The following is a 22,495-nucleotide window of genomic DNA, read 5'->3' as shown; positions in this document are numbered from 1 at the left end:
TTGCCCTACGTGCTGAATCTGCGTCAGATCAAAATTCATCAACAAGTGATATTGAGATTTTTACACAAGTCCTGGGTCAACGTTCAGGATATTTGAGGGGTTTGAGTCATTGTGTAAAGCCTGGTCCCTCTTCCTCTTCTTCTAGGAATGCATCTATAACTTCTATAGCGCTAGAGAATGCGAATCCCAGAATCGAAGAATTGACTGCAAGACAGCATGAGTTAGAGGCTCAATTGGCAAAACAAGCAGATATGGAGATGCGCCTCAAACAACATGAAGAACAACAAGAAGAGTTCAGAAGACAGATGCAACTCCAAATGCAGCAGCTTATGCAACAGTACAGGCCTCCAAACAACTGATGGATTTTGGGATTATCTATTTATGTACGAACAATACCTGTCTCGACTGTTATTTATTTAGTTTGCGCTTATTTTAACACTTTTGTGAGTGTTAAACAGTTTCTAATGTATTTTTTCAAATAGTATGAATGTCTATTTGGTTTTCTATTATTGATTTAAATTAAAGAGATATCGTTCGAACGAACGTAAAACGTTCGAACTCTTTGTAACGACAATAGCGTTCGAACGTAAACGTAATGTTCGAACAAAATTTATGTTCGTAGAGTTCGAACGATCACACAACGTTCGAACGTAAATAATTTCAGTCGTGTTCGAACATATCCTATACCGTTCGAACCCATATACCGTTCGACCTGACCATTTAACGTTCGAACACAAAGACAATTCATAACGTTCGAACGAATTCATGTGTGTTCGAACATATTTCCAAATCGTTCAAACACGTTACTACTGTTCGAACTTAAAATTTTTTCCGTTCGAACTATTTTCTGGGACGAATTTAAACCGTGACAAAAAAAATTTTTCGTTCGAACGTGTTCGAATGGTTTCCTTCAATTTCGTCCCAAAAGAAATTTTTTGGGACGAAATGGTGATTTTCATCCCAAAATACCTTTTGGCACAGTGATATTGGAACGACTTTGGGATGAATTTTTTTCGTCCCAAAAATTTTTTCGGGACAAAATTGGGGTCTTTTGGGATGAAAATTTTCGTCCCAAAATACCCTTTCTGTTGTAGTGTTCTTAGAATTCTACTGCCCCAAGTCATCTGGATGTTGACTTTTGATGCCCAAAATTGCATGTTTAGATTAACTCTTACTTCTTTATACCTTCATGAGTTACAGGCAAAAAGATCCTTTGTAGGATAACTTTTTCGAATTTGGTCTCCTATGCTTTGCCTTGTGTGCTCTCCACCAATGGAATCCACTTTCTTTGGTAAGAAGTCTAATCATTTTTTTGGCCAGCATGCTCATGGGATTTTTGGGACTATCCATTGGTCAAAAAAGACTAGGAATAATCAAGTGGAAGAAAGGCTTGAAAGCCTATATATGGCCGAGCCCCTTCCCCAATTAGGCAATTTTGTTCTTTCTTTTTGCTGCATTATACCGCCCCTCATCACCAATTAAACTTGAAGCTTTTTGCTCAGATTTAGATGTATTTTGGTCAGTACAATTATTAGGAATTTAGATCTTGCCAATGATTATAAGCAGCTGGAAACTTGAGTGGAGGATATGGGACTAGAGGCCTTTGCCGAGATCCTCAAGCAAGCAATCTCTCTTCTCTCTTCTGCAGCATGCTGCCCCTTGCCACCAATAGAATTCTTGTAGTGTGATTAATATCTTTGCCAAGCTTTTGGTCGGTAAAATCATCTGATTTGGATGCTCATGTATGCTATAATACTTGGAGATTTAGGTCTGATTTATAAATGAAAGTGGACCTATGTGTTTAACAAAAATCATCAAGGTACTTAAGAATGTGAATCAATTATCAAAGGAGTAAGGTTGTCAAGCATGCTTTGGATTCCAAGCATGTAAGGTTGTCAAGCATGTCTAGGAGTAAGATGAGTGATGTTTAGCTATAATGATTCCCCTATGCTTAGATATGAACGATTATAACTCAAGGTTTCAGTTTTTATTTATGATCTTGGTGCAATTTATGGAAACTATCCTTTTAAGGACATAAATAAGATTAGCATAGAAGTATCACGATGTTTGTTAAGTTTCATAAGTTTTGAGATCAATTTGTAAATATTGAAAGCTTAGGGGTCAATTTGTATTTTTAGGATTTTGAAGTTTCTTTATATGACATTTGAAGTAGTCCTAACATTAAATATCACTTTTTGCAGCACGACAACTTTATTTTTGGCAAAACGTTTGTAAGTTAACTTCTAACTTACTCTTGGATAATATAAGTACGCTTATGTGTAAAGGCTTCATGCTCATTGCATATATTCTAATTATTTCAAGCTATTCACATACCATGCTTATTGTATATGTTCTGATTATTTCAAGTGATTCACATGTGATGCCATAGTTAAATTTCATCATCACTTGTCCATGCAATGATGCAAAGAAGTGTATGTCATGTAATAAAAATGAGTTTTTTTCACGACCCACTACTAGGATAGGGAATTATCCTAGTGGAACTCTCATGTCCACTTTGGATTGATGGAAATTGGAGTGGTATCCATTGGATTGATGAAGAACAATCAATGACTTCGAATGAGATCGTAACGGTCCCAGAGCGAAGGTATGAGTACTCTCGTTGGTGGGTGCTCTAAAGTACTCATGGTGAATGACGTTTCGTGAAGCCTGAGTATCTCTTGAGACGAGGTCACAGGCGGCATCAACATATGGTGAAGATAACCAGTAGGTGCACATGGTTTATAGAGAACCATGAGGTATCGACATGTATGTATAAGTAAAGATGCAAGATGCTTCATGTATGTCATGATGTTAAAAAGTTCTATAAATTTTGAAAAATGAATTTGGATGAGAGAAAAATATAGTTCCATGAATTGCAAATTCATGTCCATGCATACATGCTCATGTTTACCTTAATCATGTTTATGGTATCTCTATGTATGTTTGTAGCATAACTTACTGAAATTTCATAGAATCTCACCATGGTACATAGTCCCACTACTATTTCTAAATTGGAATAGTAGAAGTATTGATAAGATACAGAGTTCGAGCAGGATGGAGAGGCATAAACCAACCTGGTCGAGGATAGTTGAATACGAACTTACTTTTGATAATAAAATAGAATTGATCATATTCTACTTGGAACTTGTTCTACTACCGATGGTGAACATTAGGGAAATGAATCAACGATCAGATGGTGTTTTTCTTTTCTATGGAACCTTTTGAAGCATGACACATTGATATGAGTTTTGTATGACTTTTGGGATGACGGGTTAAGTTGAATTGAAGGATATAAACGTAATTTGGAAGACATGTTAAATTTGGGATATGTATTTTCCTTTTGGTACCAATGGTTATTTAGTCACTTTTGAGTATATAACCTTGTATTGTATGTACCAATACTTCAATCACCATCAAATGTTAAGTGGAGGTTGCGTCACATAAAATTTCTCTTCCCAAAAAATATTTTGGTACGAAATCTGTATATGGTTTTGAGAGAGAGGACTCTGGGACTTTGGTTTTCAATCTTGTAATCTTTAGTTATGCAAGTATTTCATCGGCCTTTGTAAAAAAGTAGTCTCCACCGAAAGATAAATGAAGTAATTTTCTCTTAATTTTCGGTCAAGTAATGCTTAGGTGTGCAAGTCTCACACAGACTCTTTATAAACAAAACTGATTGCACGAAAAGGAAGTGATTTTTTTTTTTTTTTTTACATTTTTAATAGTGGGATCCACTTTTTTATAAATAATCTATACGAGACTTATATATTTAAGACTTGTATAAATCATTTCTCTTTTCAATATTGCTAATAACGTGCACTGATTCATATTAAGTCATTTCCTTTTCACCAAATCAACTAACATCATTTCATTGTATAAGATTATAATTAAACTGTAAATTATGTATAAGCAATTTTGTTGGGCAAAACGTGCAAATGCTCACGACGTTGGGCAAAACGTGAGCAAGTAATCCGATCCGGAACAAGTGCGAATGCTTGAAGCATCATCGTAGGCGTAACTGTATGCCGTCGGACAAGAATTCTTGAATATCTCCGAGTACCGCGTCGGCAAGCAAGTCTGCGGCGTCGAGTATCCGCCGGTGCAACAGAACTCGGCCGTGTTGAAAGCCGCGCACGCACTCTTGCATGCGACAACCGAGCCTGAGTCGGAGACCACCTGCAACTCGGGAGGGCAGTGCCTGTTCAAGTCGGCGACACATCCTGCGTACTGACAATCACCGGTTCCGCCGGTCGCGTTGACGCTCATGCCGACGTTGTACCCGTCGACCAAGCTGACGTCGTAGAAATCCATGCCAGAGGGACTCGACGCGATGGTAAATTCGGCTAACGTGGCGGGTGGCTGGCCACTGAGGGAGCACTTCAGCGAGCCGCAGTCGCCGGTTTGGCATTTTCCATTGCCGGAGGCATCGAAGTGGCACCCGGTTCGGCCCCAGATCCTCCCGGACCAGCCAGGTGGGGACGTGAGCTGGACTGATTTGCTAGGTGCCAGGGAAAACCCGCCGTCCCCGAGGTTGAGCCCATTTCCGGAAAGAAATCCGGGCCACACTGTGTATGGGCATTGATTCTGGACTGTAAAAACTGTAGCTGAAGCCAAAGTACCTGCAAATTCATCATCGCACGCAAAAGAAAAAACTTAGTTCTTTCAGTACTACTTGAAACTACTCATCATTCTGAAAAATCATACAAACAAATAATAACCGTCTTAATTTCTAAAGTTAAAAACAAGCTTTTTTTTTTTGGTTTCAGAAGGGCTTAAGGAGGGAGTCACCCAATGAGGATAGAAGGAGAAGATGAAAAAGCTTTGAGCTTATCGCCATTATTAATGGTGGTACTTTTGGTGTGTGTGTGTGTCTATGAGATAGAAGATATCAATGGAGAGAAAAAGGAGGTAAGAGTGGTTGTCACTCAGAATGGAGGCCTTCGTATTTGTAGTAGGATTGGCGAAAGACTCCGCCATTATTGATTTCGCATTTTCTTTTCGTGAACGTTATTTTATTGGGAATGTGCAGTGTGCACATCTGGAGGATCCGAGGATGAAGCTCTACCAACTTGTCTGGTACGTATGAGATGACATCCATGGCTTTAATTAATACAAATGATGTTTACAATGTGAAGTTTAAATCTCGCGTATCTAAAAAAAAAAAAAAAATTGAATAAATTCAAGATTTATATAAAAATTAATAATTTTTTAATAGTAAATTTTATTTTATTTTTAAAATGATTGCATTGTGTTTATGCACTCCACGATAGAGATGATACTTGTAAGGTACTGCGCGGGATTGGCCCTTCCCTGCATCCCCCCCCCAAGGTAGGGGTTTTCAACCCCCCCCCCCCCCGTCTGTAAAAAACCCCCTACCCAACCACAATCTATTGTAAAAAATTTTTTTTTCTAAATTATAATATAATTTAAATTATATTAAAATTTATAAATACAAAATAATTTAAATTCATTAGAGTTGAATTTTGTATTGTCTTGGTTCCTAAGTCAATCTTTATATAAGAGGTCAAGACAATATAATAATCATACTTAAGCAATGTGAGACTTAGTAATAAGTTTCACATTGCTTAAATATGACTATTGTATTGTCTTGACTTCCTATATAAAAATTGACATAAGAGACCAAGGTAATCCAGTAATTTGTATTGTCTTGACCTCCCTCAAGGGTCAGCTCACCCCCCGCTAGGGGGTTCCATGCAGGGCGGGCCCCCGCTGCCTACTCCTACTCCTACTCCACGACTATATGAATTCATCTATTACCTAATAAAAACATAGAACAATATTACTTGGCCATTTAGAAATGGAAAATTCTACGCCTACCAAGATTACTCTTAAGAGTGGGTTTCGACTGTACTTTTTCTTTTTTTACATAATAGTTAAGTAAGTTTTTTATAATAATTTTGTGAATTTTTGTTTTTTAAAATTTTTAAAGTGTTTAAAAAAAATGTTTGAAAAGAGGCAAAAAAAAAAATTACATGATCAATGCGGATTCTCGGTGATCCTCGTGAGTGTAGCATCACTACCCTTTAAAAATTTGTTAGATATGATTTCAACAATAAATAAATGAATTTGTTGGAAATCAAATAAACTAGGTGATCTAGTCCGTTAGGAAGGCCTTATCAAATAAATGAATTTGATCTCTAGTACATTTGAATTTTTTTTTTTTCTCTTTTAAAAAAATTACTACTAGTAAATTTGTGTATTTTTATTTTAAAATATTAAAATTATTAAAAAATATTTTCAAAAAAATTAGATTGTCCTAGCGGCAAGAGTTGGATGACACAATAACAGTATCCATGAAAAAAAAAAGAATCAGAATTACCAAATATATAAATAAAAAAGAAATCGATAAAATTAAAGACATGAAAAAAATGTAAAAATGACGTAAAACAAATAAAATTTAGCTACAAACGGATTAAACATAAAGCATAAAGGAAATAGGACCTCTCTCTAGAAATTATACATAGACTTTTAATCAAATCTAAAATAGGATCATGAAAGTGAAAAAAGAAGAGAGCAGTAGTACAGATTAGTCGTTCACAGCTTCTTTCAATGTCTAATCATGGGATTAAGGCAACGTTTAAATAATGAATTGAAATGAGAAAAAATGAATTTAGATATAAAATTAAAAATTAAATAAAATATTATTTGAATATTATTATTTAGAAAAATTCTATTCATCATCTTCAAATACTAAATACTATACTTTTATTTTATTTTACTTTTTTCTCTTATCAATGTGTGGTATATAGATAATAAGTAGAATAATTCAATAAGTTTAAGAAGAATAAAACTAAAAAAAAATATTTTAAAAAAAAGTAAAAAATTAGTGTAGTGTGTAAGAATAATGAGTAGCAAAGTTCTATTTTTTTAATATTATTATTATTTTAGAAATTGAAAAAATTGAATTATTTATTATATTTTATGTGAAAATTAAAAAAAATTATAATGATAAGATGAGATAAGATGAAATAATTTTTACTATCTAAACAAAACCTAAATTAATTAACAGTACTCATGAATCATGATGTTGCAGCTAATAACCTAACGGGTTGGAAAACAAATTATGAAGTCAAGAAGACAAACAAAAATGTGATTCTTGTGAAAGTAACTGAATTAAGATAAAATTTATTGTAGGGTTCTGTTTGGATAGTAATAGTGTTTTATCTTAGGCCTGATGTGATCCTATTCTACACCTCATTTTTGTCGAGTAGTGCTGAAAACCTTCAACTTTGAAAACTGGAAAAACACAAATTCAAAACCGTACAGTACATTGTTTCTCTCTCACTATCCCAACAAAAACCTAATCAAATGATGTTTTATCTAAACAAGCCCGATTATGAGTAATTGATCCATTAGTGGTCCTTCAGGTGAGTGGTTTTCATGACAACCAACCACGCATTATGTCCAATATCTGACATGATATTGTCGACATATATTGGAAAGAGGAATTATACTTATCGTCTTTAACGCTAAGCATTAATATATAATATATGGTCTTATCTGTTGGGCCTTGGACATGATTGGAGGAATGAATTATGCGTATATTTAGTTGTAAATTGTATTTTTATAATTATTGTGAATTTGTAAATGAGATATTTAATATGTATTTCAATAAACTCTTGGAATGCATATTTATCGTCTTTAATAAATTGTGCTGTGAAGTCACGTTATCTGTTTAGAATTGAGACTGTTATTATTAATTGTGTTGGTGCGTGTGTATCACAACCCCAAGTTGAGATGAGGCAATATCTCGGTAGAGTTCCTCTGATCACTCAGGAGCATAACAGACTGACGTGATGGGAACAGATGAGACGGTAACACTCTCGTACCGATTCCGTGACCTTTTGGCTAGTCAGGTTAGAGGATGCTTGGCCATGTACGCGTTAGGCGTGAAACTGGGCATCGCTCGTTACGAAGTCTCATGCACGAACGTTACCTGTGGTGAAACGATGAGAGCCAGGACGTGCGGACGGTCCATAGGGGAGACCGTGGTGCATGCATAATTTCATAATAAAGGTTATGACTGGGTTAAATGAGATTTTGGCGTGAGTGATTAAAAGTGTATTTTTGAGAAAAAGAAATGAGTTTTTGTTTTTCTGCATATTTATTTATATGGGGACGCGTAATTATATTAATGTGTTTTAAATCTCTTGGATGTTGTTTTGGTTAATTACTTGCTAAGATGTCATAATCTCATTGTGGTGTTTTACCATACGATTCTGTCTTATGGTGCCGTAGAGTCTGACGCAAAGTCAGAGTATGAACCTAAGGGGCCGACTAAGCCAGAGGCTTGAGTTGCTGAGATATTGTTCAGCATTATGAGATTTTTTTTCCTTATGTTATTTCTTGTCTTTAATTTATCTGTCAGATGACTGTATAATTCTTGTAAAGTTACTTTACTGTTTTTGAACAATTCTGGTACTTAATAAATAAAGACCTTATTATTTCTCCGATGCGAATATTATTTTGTACACTTATTGCATGATGCACACACTCTGAGCACTGGTCGTTGGAGTGCGTGATCCGTGTGGTTATCATCTCGGTATCACGAACTCCACAAAAATAACACGTGGGGGTCAAGGGCGCCATAGGTGGTATCAGAGCGGTTTGGCTCTGGGTAAAACCGTAAAAATACCTAGGTGCAGTACTACAAAATTTTATTGTATTTTAAATTGTTTATTTAAATTAAATATCGAGTTTTAAAAGACGCATTTTATCAAAAAGATGGACCGATCAGGAAATCCACATCTAGAACCTGAGGATGACTTGTCTCATATTGATGGGAATCTCGTTATGGCTAGAACTTTTAACTCGTATGACAGAATTTCTTCAACAAAATTTGCCTCCACAAAGGGAGGAACAGAACGGTTGTCCGTATGATCGCTTTTTAGCTCATAGAACCTTTGCTTTTTCCAGACAAGAGGACCGACTTCGTGCTAGGAGGTGGATTAGTGATCTCGAAAAGACATTTGAGATCTGTGGGTGTACTTAAACCCAGAAAGTGTTATACGCAAGTTACCTGCTATAAGGTGATGCAACTGCTTGATGGGGGACCAAGCGGGAGCTCTTGAAATGGAGTTAGAATCAATTGCAGCGGTATCTTGGGCGCGTTTTAAAAATGAATTTAATGACCGTTTCTTCCCGAACACTATGAGGAAACAAAAGGCCCGAGAGTTTAACAATTTAGTGCAAGAGGAGATGACGGTAGAGCAGTATGCCCGTAAGTTTATAGAACTCGAGAAATTTGCTACGCATTTGATTGCTACAGAAGAAATGTGGATCGAGCGATTTCAGGAGGGTCAACGGCGAGAGTCTCGTATACAAGTCGCTAGTTTGCAAATCCTGACCTTCCAGCAGTTAGTGGAGGATGATACGATTGCAGAGAGGGAGTTTATTGACCCTATTGCCGCTCCGATTGGTCAAAAGAGAAGAGATTTTGGAGAATGAAGTAGTTCCGGGTCTGCACCTAAGTTTACTACCAGGACTGGGGCCTGACCGCAGATGGCCACCGGGGTACGAATGGGAGGACGAGCTCCAGTATGTGGCAAATGCAATAGGTCGCATGTAGGCAAGTGCCGTCTATCTGAGATTCAGTGTTTCAGATGCGGACAAATGGGACACCTTGCCCGCAATTGCCCACCATGATCGAAGCAAACCGAGGCGGTTACCGTGGTGGGAGGACTACCCCAAGACCAACTGTTCAGGCTAGGGTGTGCGTAGTGACCCCTGGTGAGGTTGATGATGAAGGTCCGGAAATCCAAAATGCTGGAGTCATCACATGTATAGATTTCTATCCAATCATATGAAATTGTTATACCGTGTGATTTGATTTATAGATTTCATCAGTAGTTTTAATCTCTTTAGGTAGAGTTCGACTGTATAAATTTTATGCTTGCACCTTGTTTGATTCGGGAGCATCTCAGTCGTTCATATCTACCACTTTTGCACAGATGTGCAGCCTAGTCTTTAAACTTTTATCGTAGTCTTTGGTAGTGAAGTTACCAAATGGAGAGACTGTGTGGTGTTCAAAGGTTACCCTAAGTTGTCCTTTGATTATTAGTGGAATGACTCTTAAGGCAGATTTGATAATATTTAAATTACTTGAGTTTGACATTATTTTAGGAATGGACTGGTTATATCAGTATTTTGCCAGTATAAATTGTCGTAGTCGGATAGTTAGTTTCCAATTACCTGGAGGGAAGTATTTAGAGTTTGCAGGAAGTAAGGTAACTCGAAACCTGCAGTTATATCTGCCATTCAAGCAATGAGAGACTCAGCAAATGGAGTGGATGCCTTCTTGGTTCAAGTGGTGTTTGCACTTTCGGAGAAGAAATCTTTAGCAGATATTCCGATTGTGAAGGAGTTTTCTGATGTGTTTGTGGATGATTTGCCTGGCTTGCCACTTGTTCGTGATTTGGAGTTTGCCATCGATCTAGAATCTGGTGCGGCACCAGTTCATAAGGCCCCGTACCGAATGGTGTCAACGGAGTTAAAAGAGCTAAAAAGTCAATTGCAGGAACTGGTAGATAAGGGGTTTGTTCAGCCTAGTTATTCACCTTGAGGAGCACATGTGCTATTTGTTAAGAAGAAGGATGGTATCCTTAGAATCTATATAGATTACCGAGAGCTCAATAAGGTAACCATGAAGAATAAGTACCCTCTACCTCGAATTGATGATTTATTCGATCAACTCCAAGGCGCAACTACTTTTTCAAAGATTGACTTAAAGCTGGGATACTATCAATTGAGGATAAAGGATCAGGATATACCTAAGACTGCCTTTAGGTCTAGGTATGGGCATTATGAGTTTAAAGTGATGCATTTTGGATTAGCCAATGCCCCTGCAGCATTTATGGATATGATGAATAGAGTATTCTGACCCTATTTGGATTCCTTTGTGATAGTTTTTATTAATGATATATTGGTCTATTCTCGAGAACCAGAAGAGCACACCAGTCACCTCCGATTGGTTTTGGGTAAGTTGAGTGAACATCAACTCTATGCAAATCTGAATAAGTGTGAATTTTGGTTGGAGGAGATTAAATGTCTTGGTCATGTTATGTCCCGAGATGGAGTAGCAGTTGATACAAGTAAAGTCGAAGCTGTCTTGGCATGGCCACGTCTTTCAACGACTCGCCGATTATTATCGCAGGTTTGTGGAAGACTTTGCTCGATCGATTGGACCTCTCACTACTCTTACCAAGAAAAATGTGGAGTTTGTTTGGTCCGACAAATGCGAGAAGAGTTTTCAGGAGTTGAAGAAAAGGTTAACTACAACACCTGTTTTGGCACTTCCGGAACCTCATAAGCCGTTTGTGGTTTTTAGTGATGTTTCCAAATTTGGTTTGTGATGTATTCTTATGCAGGAGGGAAGAGTTGTGGTGTATGCATCTCGCCAATTGAAAGATCATGAGAAGAATTATCCCATGCATGATTTGGAGTTAGCAGTTGTGGTTTTCGCTCTTAAGATTTGGCAGTACTATTTATATGGGGAGACTTGTGAAATCTACATTAATCATAAGAGTCTTAAACATCTCTTATCGCAGAAAAATCTTAATATGAGACAGAGAAGATGGTTAGAATTAATCAGTGATTATCAGTTGGAGATTGAGTATCATCTAGGAAAAGCAAATCAGGTTGCAGATGCGCTCAGTTGGAAGTCTTATTCGGTTGATGAGGCTGAGTCACCAGGGTTAGACTCTCTTCTTTTTGGTATGAGGAGACTTCTTGCTGAAAGTTCGCAGCAGGAAGAGATGTTGACTTCAATACTTGATATCTGAGTTCTTGATTTTGAAGAATTAAAGACTCTACAGGAAAATGACTCTAAGTTGTTAGATATTAAAGAAAGAGTCAAGAAGTCACAAGGACCCGCGCATTTTAGTCTAAGCAAAGATGACATCCTTTTATTCCGAAATCGTAGGGTGATTCCTACAGATTCAAAATTTAAAGAAAGAATCTTGGCTGAGGCCCATGCAGCCCCTTATTCAGTTCATCCTGGAAGTACAAAGATGTACCGAGACTTGAAGAAAAGTTTTTGGTGGGAAGGAATGAAGAGAGACATTACTTTGTTTATTGCAAAATGTACAACTTGTCGGCAGGTTAAAGCTGAGCATCAGAGGCCTTCTAGCTATCTTCAGCCCCTCCCTATTCCCGAGTGGAAATGAGAAGACATTACAATGGACTTTGTAATAGGACTACCAAGGACGCCTAGTGAATTGATCGGTTGATCAAGAGTGCCCATTTTTTTACCTATTTCTAACACTAATACTTTGAGAAGTTTGACTCAGTTGTATGTCAAGGAAATTGTACGTCTTCATGGAATACCCAAAAGTATAGTGTCAGATAGGAACCCACGTTTCACGTCTCATTTCTGGAAGAGTTTGCAGATAGCTTTGGGCACCAAATTGAAATTTAGCAGTGCTTATCATCCTCAAACTGACGGCCAATCAGAACACACTATTCAGACCCTTGAGGATATATTGCGAGCTTGTGTTTTGGATTTTAAGGGAAGTTGAGAAAATCATCTGTCGCTTATAGAATTTGCTTATAATAACAGTTTTCAAGCGACTATTCAAATGACCCCTTATGAAGCTCTTTATGGGAGGAAGTCCAGATCTCCTTTGTTTTGGGATGAAGTTGGTGAAGGGAACCTACTTGGACTAGAAATTGTTCAGGAGATGAGGAATCAGGTTCAAATTATAAGAGACAAGATGGTAGCAGCGCAAAGTCGCTAAAAAAGCTATTCGAACACAAGGAGAATATATCTATTATTTGAGGAAGGTGATTGGGTATACCTCAAAGTCTCTCTAATGAAAGACGTTAAGCGTTTTGGTAAGAAAGGGAAACTTAGCCCGATGTATGTTGGCCCTTTTCAGATTCTGGAGAAGGTTGGACCTGTTGCTTACCGTATTGCCTTGCCAGAATATTTTGGAGAGATTCATGATATTTTCCACGCGTCGTCACTGAAGAAGAGCTTTGGACAGCAAGAGCCACGTTTCGTTGACCCAGGAAGCATTCAACTCCGGCCTAATCTCACGTATGAAGTTGTGCCAACTCAGATCTTGGACAGAAAGGAACAACAATTAAGATCTGAGACGATACCTTTAGTTATGGTATCATGGAGAGATCCTTTGGCTCAGGCTTTTTGGTGGGAGAGAGAGGTGGACATGAGGAAGTTTTACCCTTACTTGTTCGGGTAGTTTTGAATGTTTGTTTTCTTTCTCAAGTTTGTGTTGAGCTTTGTAATGTATCTTGTTTAGGAATCAATGAAGAACTTACCAATTTCGAGGACGAAATTTCTTTTAAGGGGGGGAGGATGTGGGATCCTTAAAATTTCATGTGTTTTAATTCCTTATATTTTATCTAGTGGTGTTATTTTATTTATGTTATTTTAATTTATTTTATTTTGTAATTTATTTTGGCTTATGTGTAGTTAATATTTTATTTTTGGGTTGTGTGTGTGTGTGTGTGTCTCTTTGTGGGCTGTGGGTGTGTGAGTTAGGAGAGCCCAAAACAAGCCCAACCCATGTGAGTGATAACCTAGCCCATGCGTTTATTGAACCCAGCCCGTGTAGCATCTGAAACCCAACCTTGTGATTAGAGGGCCCAGCCCGTGTGGAAGTTAGGAACCCAGCTCATTTTTGTCAAACGGCGCCGTTTTGGAGGATGAGCTCTAGGGCTTCATCACTTTTCTTGTTGCGCCGTGCAACTACTCTTCTTTTTCCTTCTTCTATTTTTTTTGTTTTTTTCTGGTTTCTTCTATTTTCTTCTTCTTCCTTCAGTTTCTTCTTGTGCCACTTGCTGCTGACACCGGTTGGACCTTTGTCATGCCTTTCAGCCACAAGCCGCCACCTCCTTCCCCCACTTTCTTCTCGGTGTCGTTCGGCAAGCGACTTCGAAGCCTTGCTGTCTAGCTGCCGCTCCTCACGGCCACCACCACCTTTTACCTTTTCCGTGAGCAGCTCCGTGTTGACTGGTGGTGCACTTCATGATGTGCTGTCAATGCCGCCGCGCCACATCCCTTCTCTTCTCCATGGATTGTGCTGCCGGTTTTCTTCTCTCTACCCGTGTGGCACGCAGCCACCCGCTACCGCCATGCTTAGCCTATAAATAGGCTGAGTTCTCCAGTTTTTTGAGGATCTAAAATTTGTTACTTTCTCTCTCTCAAGCTCGAAATCTTAAATTCTAAAGTTTGTGTTGTGTTGTCTCGAAAGGTTTAGGCCTGGTTGCCGTTTGCACCACTGTAAATCACTACACACAGTGTCTTACCTTGGTTGTTTGACCATCCCCGTGAGCCGCCTTGTAAATGTTAGCCAACCTGTGAGATAAAACCCATTTTTGGCACTGCTCCGACGTGAGCTCCGCCGTGTGCCACCGTTGTGCCACCACCTTGAGCAACGTCCCTTTCGCATGATCTTCTAGAATTTTTCTGTTTTCTTGTATGTAATTTTCTATTGCGACTCAAGTGATTTAAATTGGTATTATAACTGTTTTAATTGTAAACTGTTGGTTTGTTGGAAATTGGGCATTGGGCCGTTGAAGTGTTGGGTTGTAATTGTAGTTGGTTTTGGTGTTGGGCCTTGGGCCAGATTGGAGGACGGGATTACGTGTGTAGTTGGTTGTAAACTGTATTTTTATAATTATTGTGAATTTGTAAATGAGATATTTAATATGTATTCCAATAAACTCTTGAAATGCATATTTATTGTCTTTAATAAATTGTACTGTGAAGTCACATTATCTGTTTAGAATTGAGACTGTTGTTATTAATTGTGTTGGTGTGTGTGTATCAATACCCCAAACCGAGATGGGACATTATCTCAGTGGAGCTCCTCTGGTCACTCGGGAGCGTAACAGACTGATGTGACGTCTCCTGAGTTGTCGTAGGGCAACGACGGGAACAGACGAGACGGTAACGCTCTCGTACCGATTCTGTGACCTTTTGGCTAGCGAGGTTAGAGGATGCTTGGCCATGTAGGCGCTGGGCGCGAAACTGGGCATCGCTCGTTACGAAGTCTGATGCATGGACGTTACCTGTGGTGAGACGATGAGAGCCAGGGCTTGCGGATGGTCAATATGGGAGACTGTGATGCATGCATAATTTGATAATAAAGGTTATGACTGGGTTAAATGATATTTTTGACGTGAGTGATTAAAAGTGTATTTTTGGGAAAAAAGAATGAGGTTTTTTTTTTTGTATATTTTTCCGTATGGGGACGCGTGATTATATTAATGTGTTTTAAATCTCTTAGATGTTGTTTTGGTTAATTACTTGTTGAATATCATAATCTCATTGTGGTGTTTTATCCAGTGTTTTAAATTTCGTACCGTGCCGGCCGGTACGGCCGAAATTTTTCGTTTCAGCCGTCCGGCTGGTACAGGTACTATATCTGTCCCGTACCGGCTAAAATACCGGCCGGTACCGACCGTACCGGACTAAATTTCGGCCTGTTTCGGCCTATATTTCGGCCGGTACCGGCCGATATTTTGGCCTGTGTGTGTTTTTTTTTTTTTTTTCATTTTTTCAAACTACAAACTTATTTTTTAACCCCTAATTCAGACTAGACTATTTATAATTTATATATATATATGTATTTATATATAATTTATTTATATATAGATTATTATTTTGGAATATAATTTTTATATATATTTATATATATAATTTATTTATATATCTATTATCCCGAAACGTTATTTCGAAACGCTATCCCGAAACGGTATCGGTACCGAAATATTTCGTTCCAGTGCCTTGATCGGTACGATGTCCGGTACGGTATTCAAAACATTGGTTTTACCCTACGGTCCTGTCTTATGGTGCCGTAGAGTCTGACGCAGATACCCGAGTATGAACATGAAGGGCCGACTTCTCTAGAGGGTTGAGTTGCTGATATAGTGTTCAGCGTTATGAGATTTGTTTCCCTTATGTTATTTCTTGTCTTTAATTTATCTGTCGGATGACTGTATAATTCTTGTAAAGTTACTTTACTGTTTTTAAACAATCCTGATACTTAATAAAGAAAGGCCTTATGCTTTTTCAGCTGCGAATATTATTTTGTACACTTATTGCATGATGTACACACTCTGAGCACTGGTCGTTGGAGTGCGTGATCCGTGTGGTCATCATCCCTGTGTCACGAACTCTACAAAAATAACACGTAAAGGTTGAGGGCGCCACATTATCAATATATATATTTAAATAAAATGATAAAAATGACAAGTTAAATGTTAATATGTGGTATAAAAATGATAAATATCATTTCTCCCGTAATGATTTCATATTCGATTCAGGATAGGAGAGAAGATATTGAACCAGTGCATGCGACGGGATGATGATTTCGATTTGAGTGAAATGTAAGCATTGAAACCAGACATGGTCATGCTTTTGGGTACTGGACATCTCTCTCACGACCAAAAAATAAAAACAGCAGCCACACACACTATAAGCAATTACTTAGGTCGTACCGTACGTTATAGTCTCTCCCTCTGTTTTTGTCGTAGCAAAAAATAGTAATTCTATGTGTAATGTACATGCTTAGTGTGCATATGTAAAAAAAAAAAGTGGACTCTCTCACCTACCATATAAAAAATAATAATAATAATAATAAAGTGACTTTTTCATGGAGGCTCAATCTTTACCTGAATCTTGTACAAATTATTTTCAAATAGAGATAAAATCTTATAAAGATAATAATCAAATTAAGTTATTGAAACATCAATTTTGATTTGATTATTATTCTTATCGAATATAAATAGATATGATTTTGATATTATCAAAAGATTTATTTCATCTCTTCACTGTAATTTCCCCATAAGAAAATCTATTTAGCACACATTTTTTTAGTACACCCAGAATATCGCTGATGTAGAAGCCTTCCACATTAACCGGTAAAAATGATTCATCTTTTTTATTTTTGTAAATTTATAAGGGATCTCACTATAAGTGGTGTGTCGCACACCAGAACTCTTTGTAGCAAAACTCTTTATCCCTCCCATTTTGGATGATCTTCTTTTTCTTTTCCCTCATCAAATAATCAACAAACCTCAAGGGAATGAGCTTTAACCATAAATCCATCATTTGGTTATCTAAGAGCAGTAGTACTGGAATCAACTTAGCTAAACTTTGGTCAAAATTTAGCTAGGTTGAATAAAAACTAATTACAATAGACTCAATATATCTATAGTATTTTTAACCAAAGTTATTTTCACAACAAAACTTATTTTGGGCATAAAAAATTACTCTTCCTGCCTACTATTCATCGCACACGAAACTCCACAACTCCAGCAAAAAGAAACCCAAAAGCACGAAGCTCCACAACAAAACTAGTGTCCCAAACTCAACCATTTCGGCCAAATCCCAAACTCAATCGAGCAGTTTCAGCCGAACGCCTCCTGGTAAGCCATGCCGTCGACGTCTCCCATCGTCACTGTCGAACGCCTCCCGATAAGCCACACTGTTGTTGACTTTTTTTTTTTTTTTTAAGAAAATTGAATTCTCGTGGTTTTTGATTTGGAGTTTTTTTTTATTTGATTCAAATTCTCTTGTGGTATTTGATTTTGTTTTTACTTCTTCTCTTTAACTAGGTTGATGGTGATGCTCTGTGTGGGAAATGGGTTTCTGGGTTTAGATCATCTTCGATGGGTTTCTGAGTTTCGATCACCTTCAATGGGTTTTTGGGTTTCAATCATCTCGGTTCAAATATATCATTTTATCTTATAGTTTTCTCCATTTCTCTACCTATCTATATATTTTGACTCGGGGGCTCCAGAAGTAGTAAATCTCAGTTGTGCTGAGATTGATAAGACGTTTTGGTAATTGGTATGTTTGAGGAGTCATCACGTGAAGACGTATACAATGTAATCCATGTATTAAGAAATTGATAGATATTCTAATTACAATTAGAATTAAAATAAATAAAAATATCAAAATCAATATTTTATTAGAGTAGTTATAGATTTAGAGAATTTATTATTTGGTATTGTTGAAAAGTGGTTAACTAAATTTATAAAAGTGAATTTCTTAATCAAACTTTGGTCAAAAAATGGCTAGGCCACTACTAGTTATAAGTTAAGCCACATTAATGTCAACAAAATAATCAAGTAGGTCCAATTGACAACATTAATCAATATTCGTTATTAATCAAAGAATTGACGGAGACAACAGATCATAAAACCACAACAACAAATGAAATCTAATAGCAATAATCATAGGCAGTAACTCATTTGTTGGGACAGGCATATCTCCACTCGATACAACTGAGTGTTACATATGTGGTACTTTCAGCCAATGTGAACTGAACCCTTTACGAGCGATTGTATATCTCTCTAAAAGATTGAACAGTCCAAGGTTAACAAATGCTAGTAGAAAATGTAAAGATTCCGGCCAGAGTACCAGAAACCTTACCTGAATTTCTAGATTAAAGCCCTGAGCACCATGTCATGCCTCAACAACTTGGCACCACATGATGGTATTCTTAGCATGATTGGTAGAAAAGTGCATTCTAAAAGTCCAGGCAGGCAGCAAATACTCACTTACAATGCGCCTTGTACTGTACAAGGAACTTCCAAAGCACTCAAATGTCAGCAGGATATTTAAACAATCAGCAATCCAGTTCACAAAACAAAATAAAAGAAACACAAGAAATGGTTATTCATTACCAGAAATTTTATCTTAAAAAATATACTATTCACTGCTGTGGTTCTTGCAATAAAACATTGCTTGAACAAAGCCTAAAATGGGTAAAGGTTGAATGTTGAAGTATGTAGCAGAACTAAGATATACACAAGCTAAACCTACGTACATTTTGAACCAAATGGATGAAGAAAAGGTAAGATAAGCAAATATCATAGTAAAAAAAATCACTACTGTAAAATTTATCAAGCACTTCAATGTAGAAAGTTCTTCTTCTGTTCCTTGGTTGGGGAAATGGCCTTGATCCTTAAAATATGAGAGCAACTGGTCCTTGAGCTTGAACCTATTCGTTAACCATGCTGCAGCCCCCTTAGCAGTTGCTGGAATCTCATCAATTGGGATACGTTGAACATGAATGTGAACTTCTGAAGGATCCACGCCAAACACATTGTCCATAAAGGAAGGGCATTGGTGCTTGTATGCGAGGGTCACATCATAAACTGCAGGTAATTAATATATGAAGGTGTATCAAGTTTCAAAAAAGCTAGAAGAGAAAAATGAGAAACAAGTACAGCTTATGTCATCAGAATTATTTCATGAGCAAACAGCTTATTTGAAGAAATAATTTGACTAAAGTGACAGACCACCCGCAGCTTCAATTATCAAGATGTCGTACAAATGATTTCATGAGCAAGCAGTCATTTTAACTATTCATTTGACGAGTTACAAATCACTGACAGAGTTCCAATGGTAATGTGAAAGGAACAGGAACCATGATTATAGAATAAAACAGTCCATGATTACTACTAATAGCAGTCATTTTCCTTCCATTCCTTGTAACCTACTACAATCCCAATGGTAATGCATAAGGAATCAGGAACCACAATTTTTATAAAACAGAAAAGGCCGCAAAAGTGACATCTCCACGCAAAGAATTGGCATTACCACTGGCGGAGCATAAGGACAGACAACTTTTGTGTTACAGAAATATACCATTAACTTACAAAGAAGTGCCAATGGAAACCCTCCATTGAACACAGAAATTTTGCAGGATGGAAGAGAGAAGGACAATTTTGTAATAGAACCTGCATTCAAGGAGCCCCGCAGTGCTTCCAAGCAAAAGCAGAAGCCCTTAGTTTTTGGGAGCAAGACATTGAACATCATAGGCAGTTTAGCTTCAGCTGCAAATTCTCGACTCTTCTTGCATTTCTCTTCACTGTAGATGAATGAATAAAAATAAAAGTTTAGATGTCTTAAAATGGTGTCAATATAAATCTTACAGACAAGTAAAGTTTGACAAGTTCAATATGTGTTCTAGAACAGAATGAATGCGGGCAGCACAAAAGCAGAGATGCATGGGGTAAAGGAGCCATGGATTACTTATATTAGAGATCTGTAATGACCTGACAAAATAAGATAACCTAAGATCCATAAGGTCACACTAGCCATATACTGAACCTAAAACCATATGTTCGTTTCTTATAAGATGTTTGCACGTGGAATTTAACAGAATATAAAAGTTGATAATGAGGTAATACGTAAAATCAGTTCCTTCAGGAAACAGAACGAGCCATAATGGATCCTGAGGATTCTTAAATGTGGAAAGCATATTGCACAGAATTGCTTCATCAATTTCCCACTTCCTCTCCACAGCAATGAACTCCAAGATGTGAAATCCCCAACCTAAGACAGGCAGTTTCATCAAGCTGCTTTTAAGGATATATTTCATGTGGCCCAGACACCCTTTCCTCAATGCAAGATCCCACAAGTACATCCAGTCAACCTCAGTTCTGTGATTGGCAATAAGCAAAACACGCTCCCCTTCTGGAACCATATCTCCAGAAAAAACCACTTTGGTCCCGTTTATTTTTTCAAACAGAAAAGGCCATAGAGCCAGCCACAGGCCAAAGAGGAAGGATGATGCTTTCCTACTGTAATGCAGGCTGAAAAGCCGTAACATAACAGCACTCACAGGTGCAAAATACACTAAAAACATGAAGGCGGTGGAAAGAAACACCACTAGACATAGAAGACCCCTTAAAATCCGAATAGGAGTCAAAGGGCGGTGCATTAATCTATTATTATCAGATTTGAGCGGCTTGCAAGCTTCCATATCCTTTGGTGACTGTTCAAAAACTTCCCTTCTAAAGACAGCTGTGATACCCCAACGTTATTTGAGATGTTCCTAAAATTTGAGCAAAAAGAAATAAAAGACAAGATCAGGGCAATAAAACAGACATGTCTATCTGAAAGCAAAAACAGTCCATACCCATGTTTAAAAGGGAGGAGGGAAGTATAAAGTTGTATTCATGATCAAACAACCAGATGGAATATGTAAACCAATTGCAAGAGAGCATCAAAAGTTATCTGCCCAAATAATAGTAAACAAACTTATTGTTAAAGGCTGAGAGCTGGTATAATGCTAAACGAACCTACATGCAGCTCATCCCTAATAAAGAAGCAGGCCACTAAACTTTGAATTGATCGAGACTTTTATGTGATAAGTTTGTCACTGACTACAACAGTTAAAACAACATTGGCCTAGATGCTCGACTCAAATGATTAGATCCAGCCAAATACTAATTAGATTATCAAAGCTTAATGCAAAACTACTCTCTTCTTATGCTATAGTTTGGACAGAGATGTAACCTAACACTATGTGGTAACCTAACAATCTGGGCCATGCAACCATGTCTTCATACAATAAAATAAATCAGATATCTTCCAAACCATGCCACCATCATGATACCAAATCTTAACTTTAAAGAAAGGTCACAACAAGAGTCATCAATAAAGAAAAAACAAAGAAAAAGGTCACGAACCGAAGTGGAGAGGAAATTACACAGCATCTTTAGAAGGTGCAATATATTTTTCTTCTCAATAACTACGTGTGCCGGAGAGCTAAAATAAATGCATTCCAATAAGGGGAGAGCGGGGAGGAAGCGGAACAATTGCAAATACGTTTAAGCACAAATATAAAATAAGACATGCTCCCTCCAAAAACTAATTAATAATAACACATGCGGTAGTTATGAACCCTTGAGGGTAGGGAAAACTTCTCAATCTGAACTACACTCCACCAAATCACTTATGGAAACCAACCCCATCATTAAATTCAGGCCTCCTTCAAGCAAAATTCATCATTAGATTTACTTATAAAAAAAAAAAAAAAAAAATTCATCATTAGACTCTAATCATGCTCTCCGTACTCGCACTCATTCACAGCCCCGCTGGTTCTGGTTCATCTGTCTCTCTCTCCCCCTAACATCACGCAGTGAGTAAAAACGTCACCAAATCCTAAAAACTACATAAGCCCTAAATCCCAAATACCATTTCCGAGACTCGGATACGGTGTGAGTAAGAACGTGAACAACAAAAAAATATATCAAATTTGAGTTTCAATAAGATAGTAATAAAATCTGGAAATTAGGACAGAGCACTGGTACCTGGACTCTGATTGGAGTGAGAGAAACAGAGTGATTTGGGTTGGAGAGATCTTCCTTTTCGTTTTATAGGGGATTACGTTTCTAGAGGATGGAAGTCTCCATGAATAAAGGAGGATAAGTTATAGTTCTGCTGCCAATAGAACAGAGAAATGCAAATCTCCCAGGATTTGGATTCTAGGAGAGGTGGAGGGAGAATCGCACAAGGTCACGCGCACTGAGGCCAGCGATGTGATTGGCCAACAACGGATTGAAAAGTCAAAGGGAAACCGACATGTTGGGATTACTCCGGTGGGTGGTACTGGCTCGGGTATTTGTTAGGTTAGGAAGAAGGAAAAGAATGGTCCGGGTGACGTAAACCGACAAGGCTCTCTGGGGTCAAACGTAAGCAGTACCTCGT

At 37.6% G+C, this 22,495-nt stretch overlaps 2 protein-coding genes across 2 annotated transcripts; both read right to left on the bottom strand.

Moving 5' to 3' along the window:
- Positions 1-3,766: 3,766 nt before the first annotated feature.
- On the bottom strand, positions 3,767-4,920 carry LOC109002464 (pathogenesis-related thaumatin-like protein 3.5). The gene is made up of 2 exons (XM_018980229.2): positions 4,789-4,920; positions 3,767-4,619 (listed from the first exon to the last, which is right to left on the bottom strand). The coding sequence occupies exons 1-2, from the start codon at positions 4,835-4,837 to the stop codon at positions 3,940-3,942; spliced, it is 729 nt and encodes a 242-aa protein (XP_018835774.1). The 5' UTR covers positions 4,838-4,920; the 3' UTR covers positions 3,767-3,939.
- A 13,726-nt stretch (positions 4,921-18,646) lies between these two features.
- Positions 18,647-22,495, bottom strand: LOC109002485 (probable 1-acyl-sn-glycerol-3-phosphate acyltransferase 4). Its single transcript, XM_018980261.2, has 4 exons — positions 22,099-22,495; positions 20,191-20,837; positions 19,738-19,868; positions 18,647-19,152 (listed from the first exon to the last, which is right to left on the bottom strand). Exons 2-4 carry the CDS (start codon positions 20,763-20,765, stop codon positions 18,704-18,706), a joined length of 1,155 nt encoding a protein of 384 aa, XP_018835806.1. The 5' UTR covers positions 20,766-20,837; positions 22,099-22,495; the 3' UTR covers positions 18,647-18,703.

The sequence above is a fragment of the Juglans regia genome, chromosome 6 (genome assembly GCF_001411555.2).
Source record: "Juglans regia cultivar Chandler chromosome 6, Walnut 2.0, whole genome shotgun sequence".
In the NCBI taxonomy this organism is placed as follows: domain Eukaryota; kingdom Viridiplantae; phylum Streptophyta; class Magnoliopsida; order Fagales; family Juglandaceae; genus Juglans; species Juglans regia.
This window is presented reverse-complemented; position numbering and strand designations above follow the sequence as displayed.

What these genes read in the sequence shown, in the direction of transcription:
- LOC109002464 (XM_018980229.2), bottom strand. Translation starts at nt 4,837, where the DNA reads ATGGCGATAAGCTCAAAGCTTTTTCATCTTCTCCTTCTATCCTCATTG. An exon ending in TCTCCTTCTATCCTCATTGG is followed by an intron (nt 4,620 to 4,788) that starts GTGACTCCCTCC and finishes ATGAATTTGCAG; the next exon opens with GTACTTTGGCTTCAGCTACA.
- LOC109002485 (XM_018980261.2), bottom strand. Translation starts at nt 20,765, where the DNA reads ATGGAAGCTTGCAAGCCGCTCAAATCTGATAATAATAGATTAATGCAC. An exon ending in CCTGAAGGAACTGATTTTAC is followed by an intron (nt 19,869 to 20,190) that starts GTATTACCTCAT and finishes ATTCATCTACAG; the next exon opens with TGAAGAGAAATGCAAGAAGA. An exon ending in GCGGGGCTCCTTGAATGCAG is followed by an intron (nt 19,153 to 19,737) that starts GTTCTATTACAA and finishes AATTACCTGCAG; the next exon opens with TTTATGATGTGACCCTCGCA.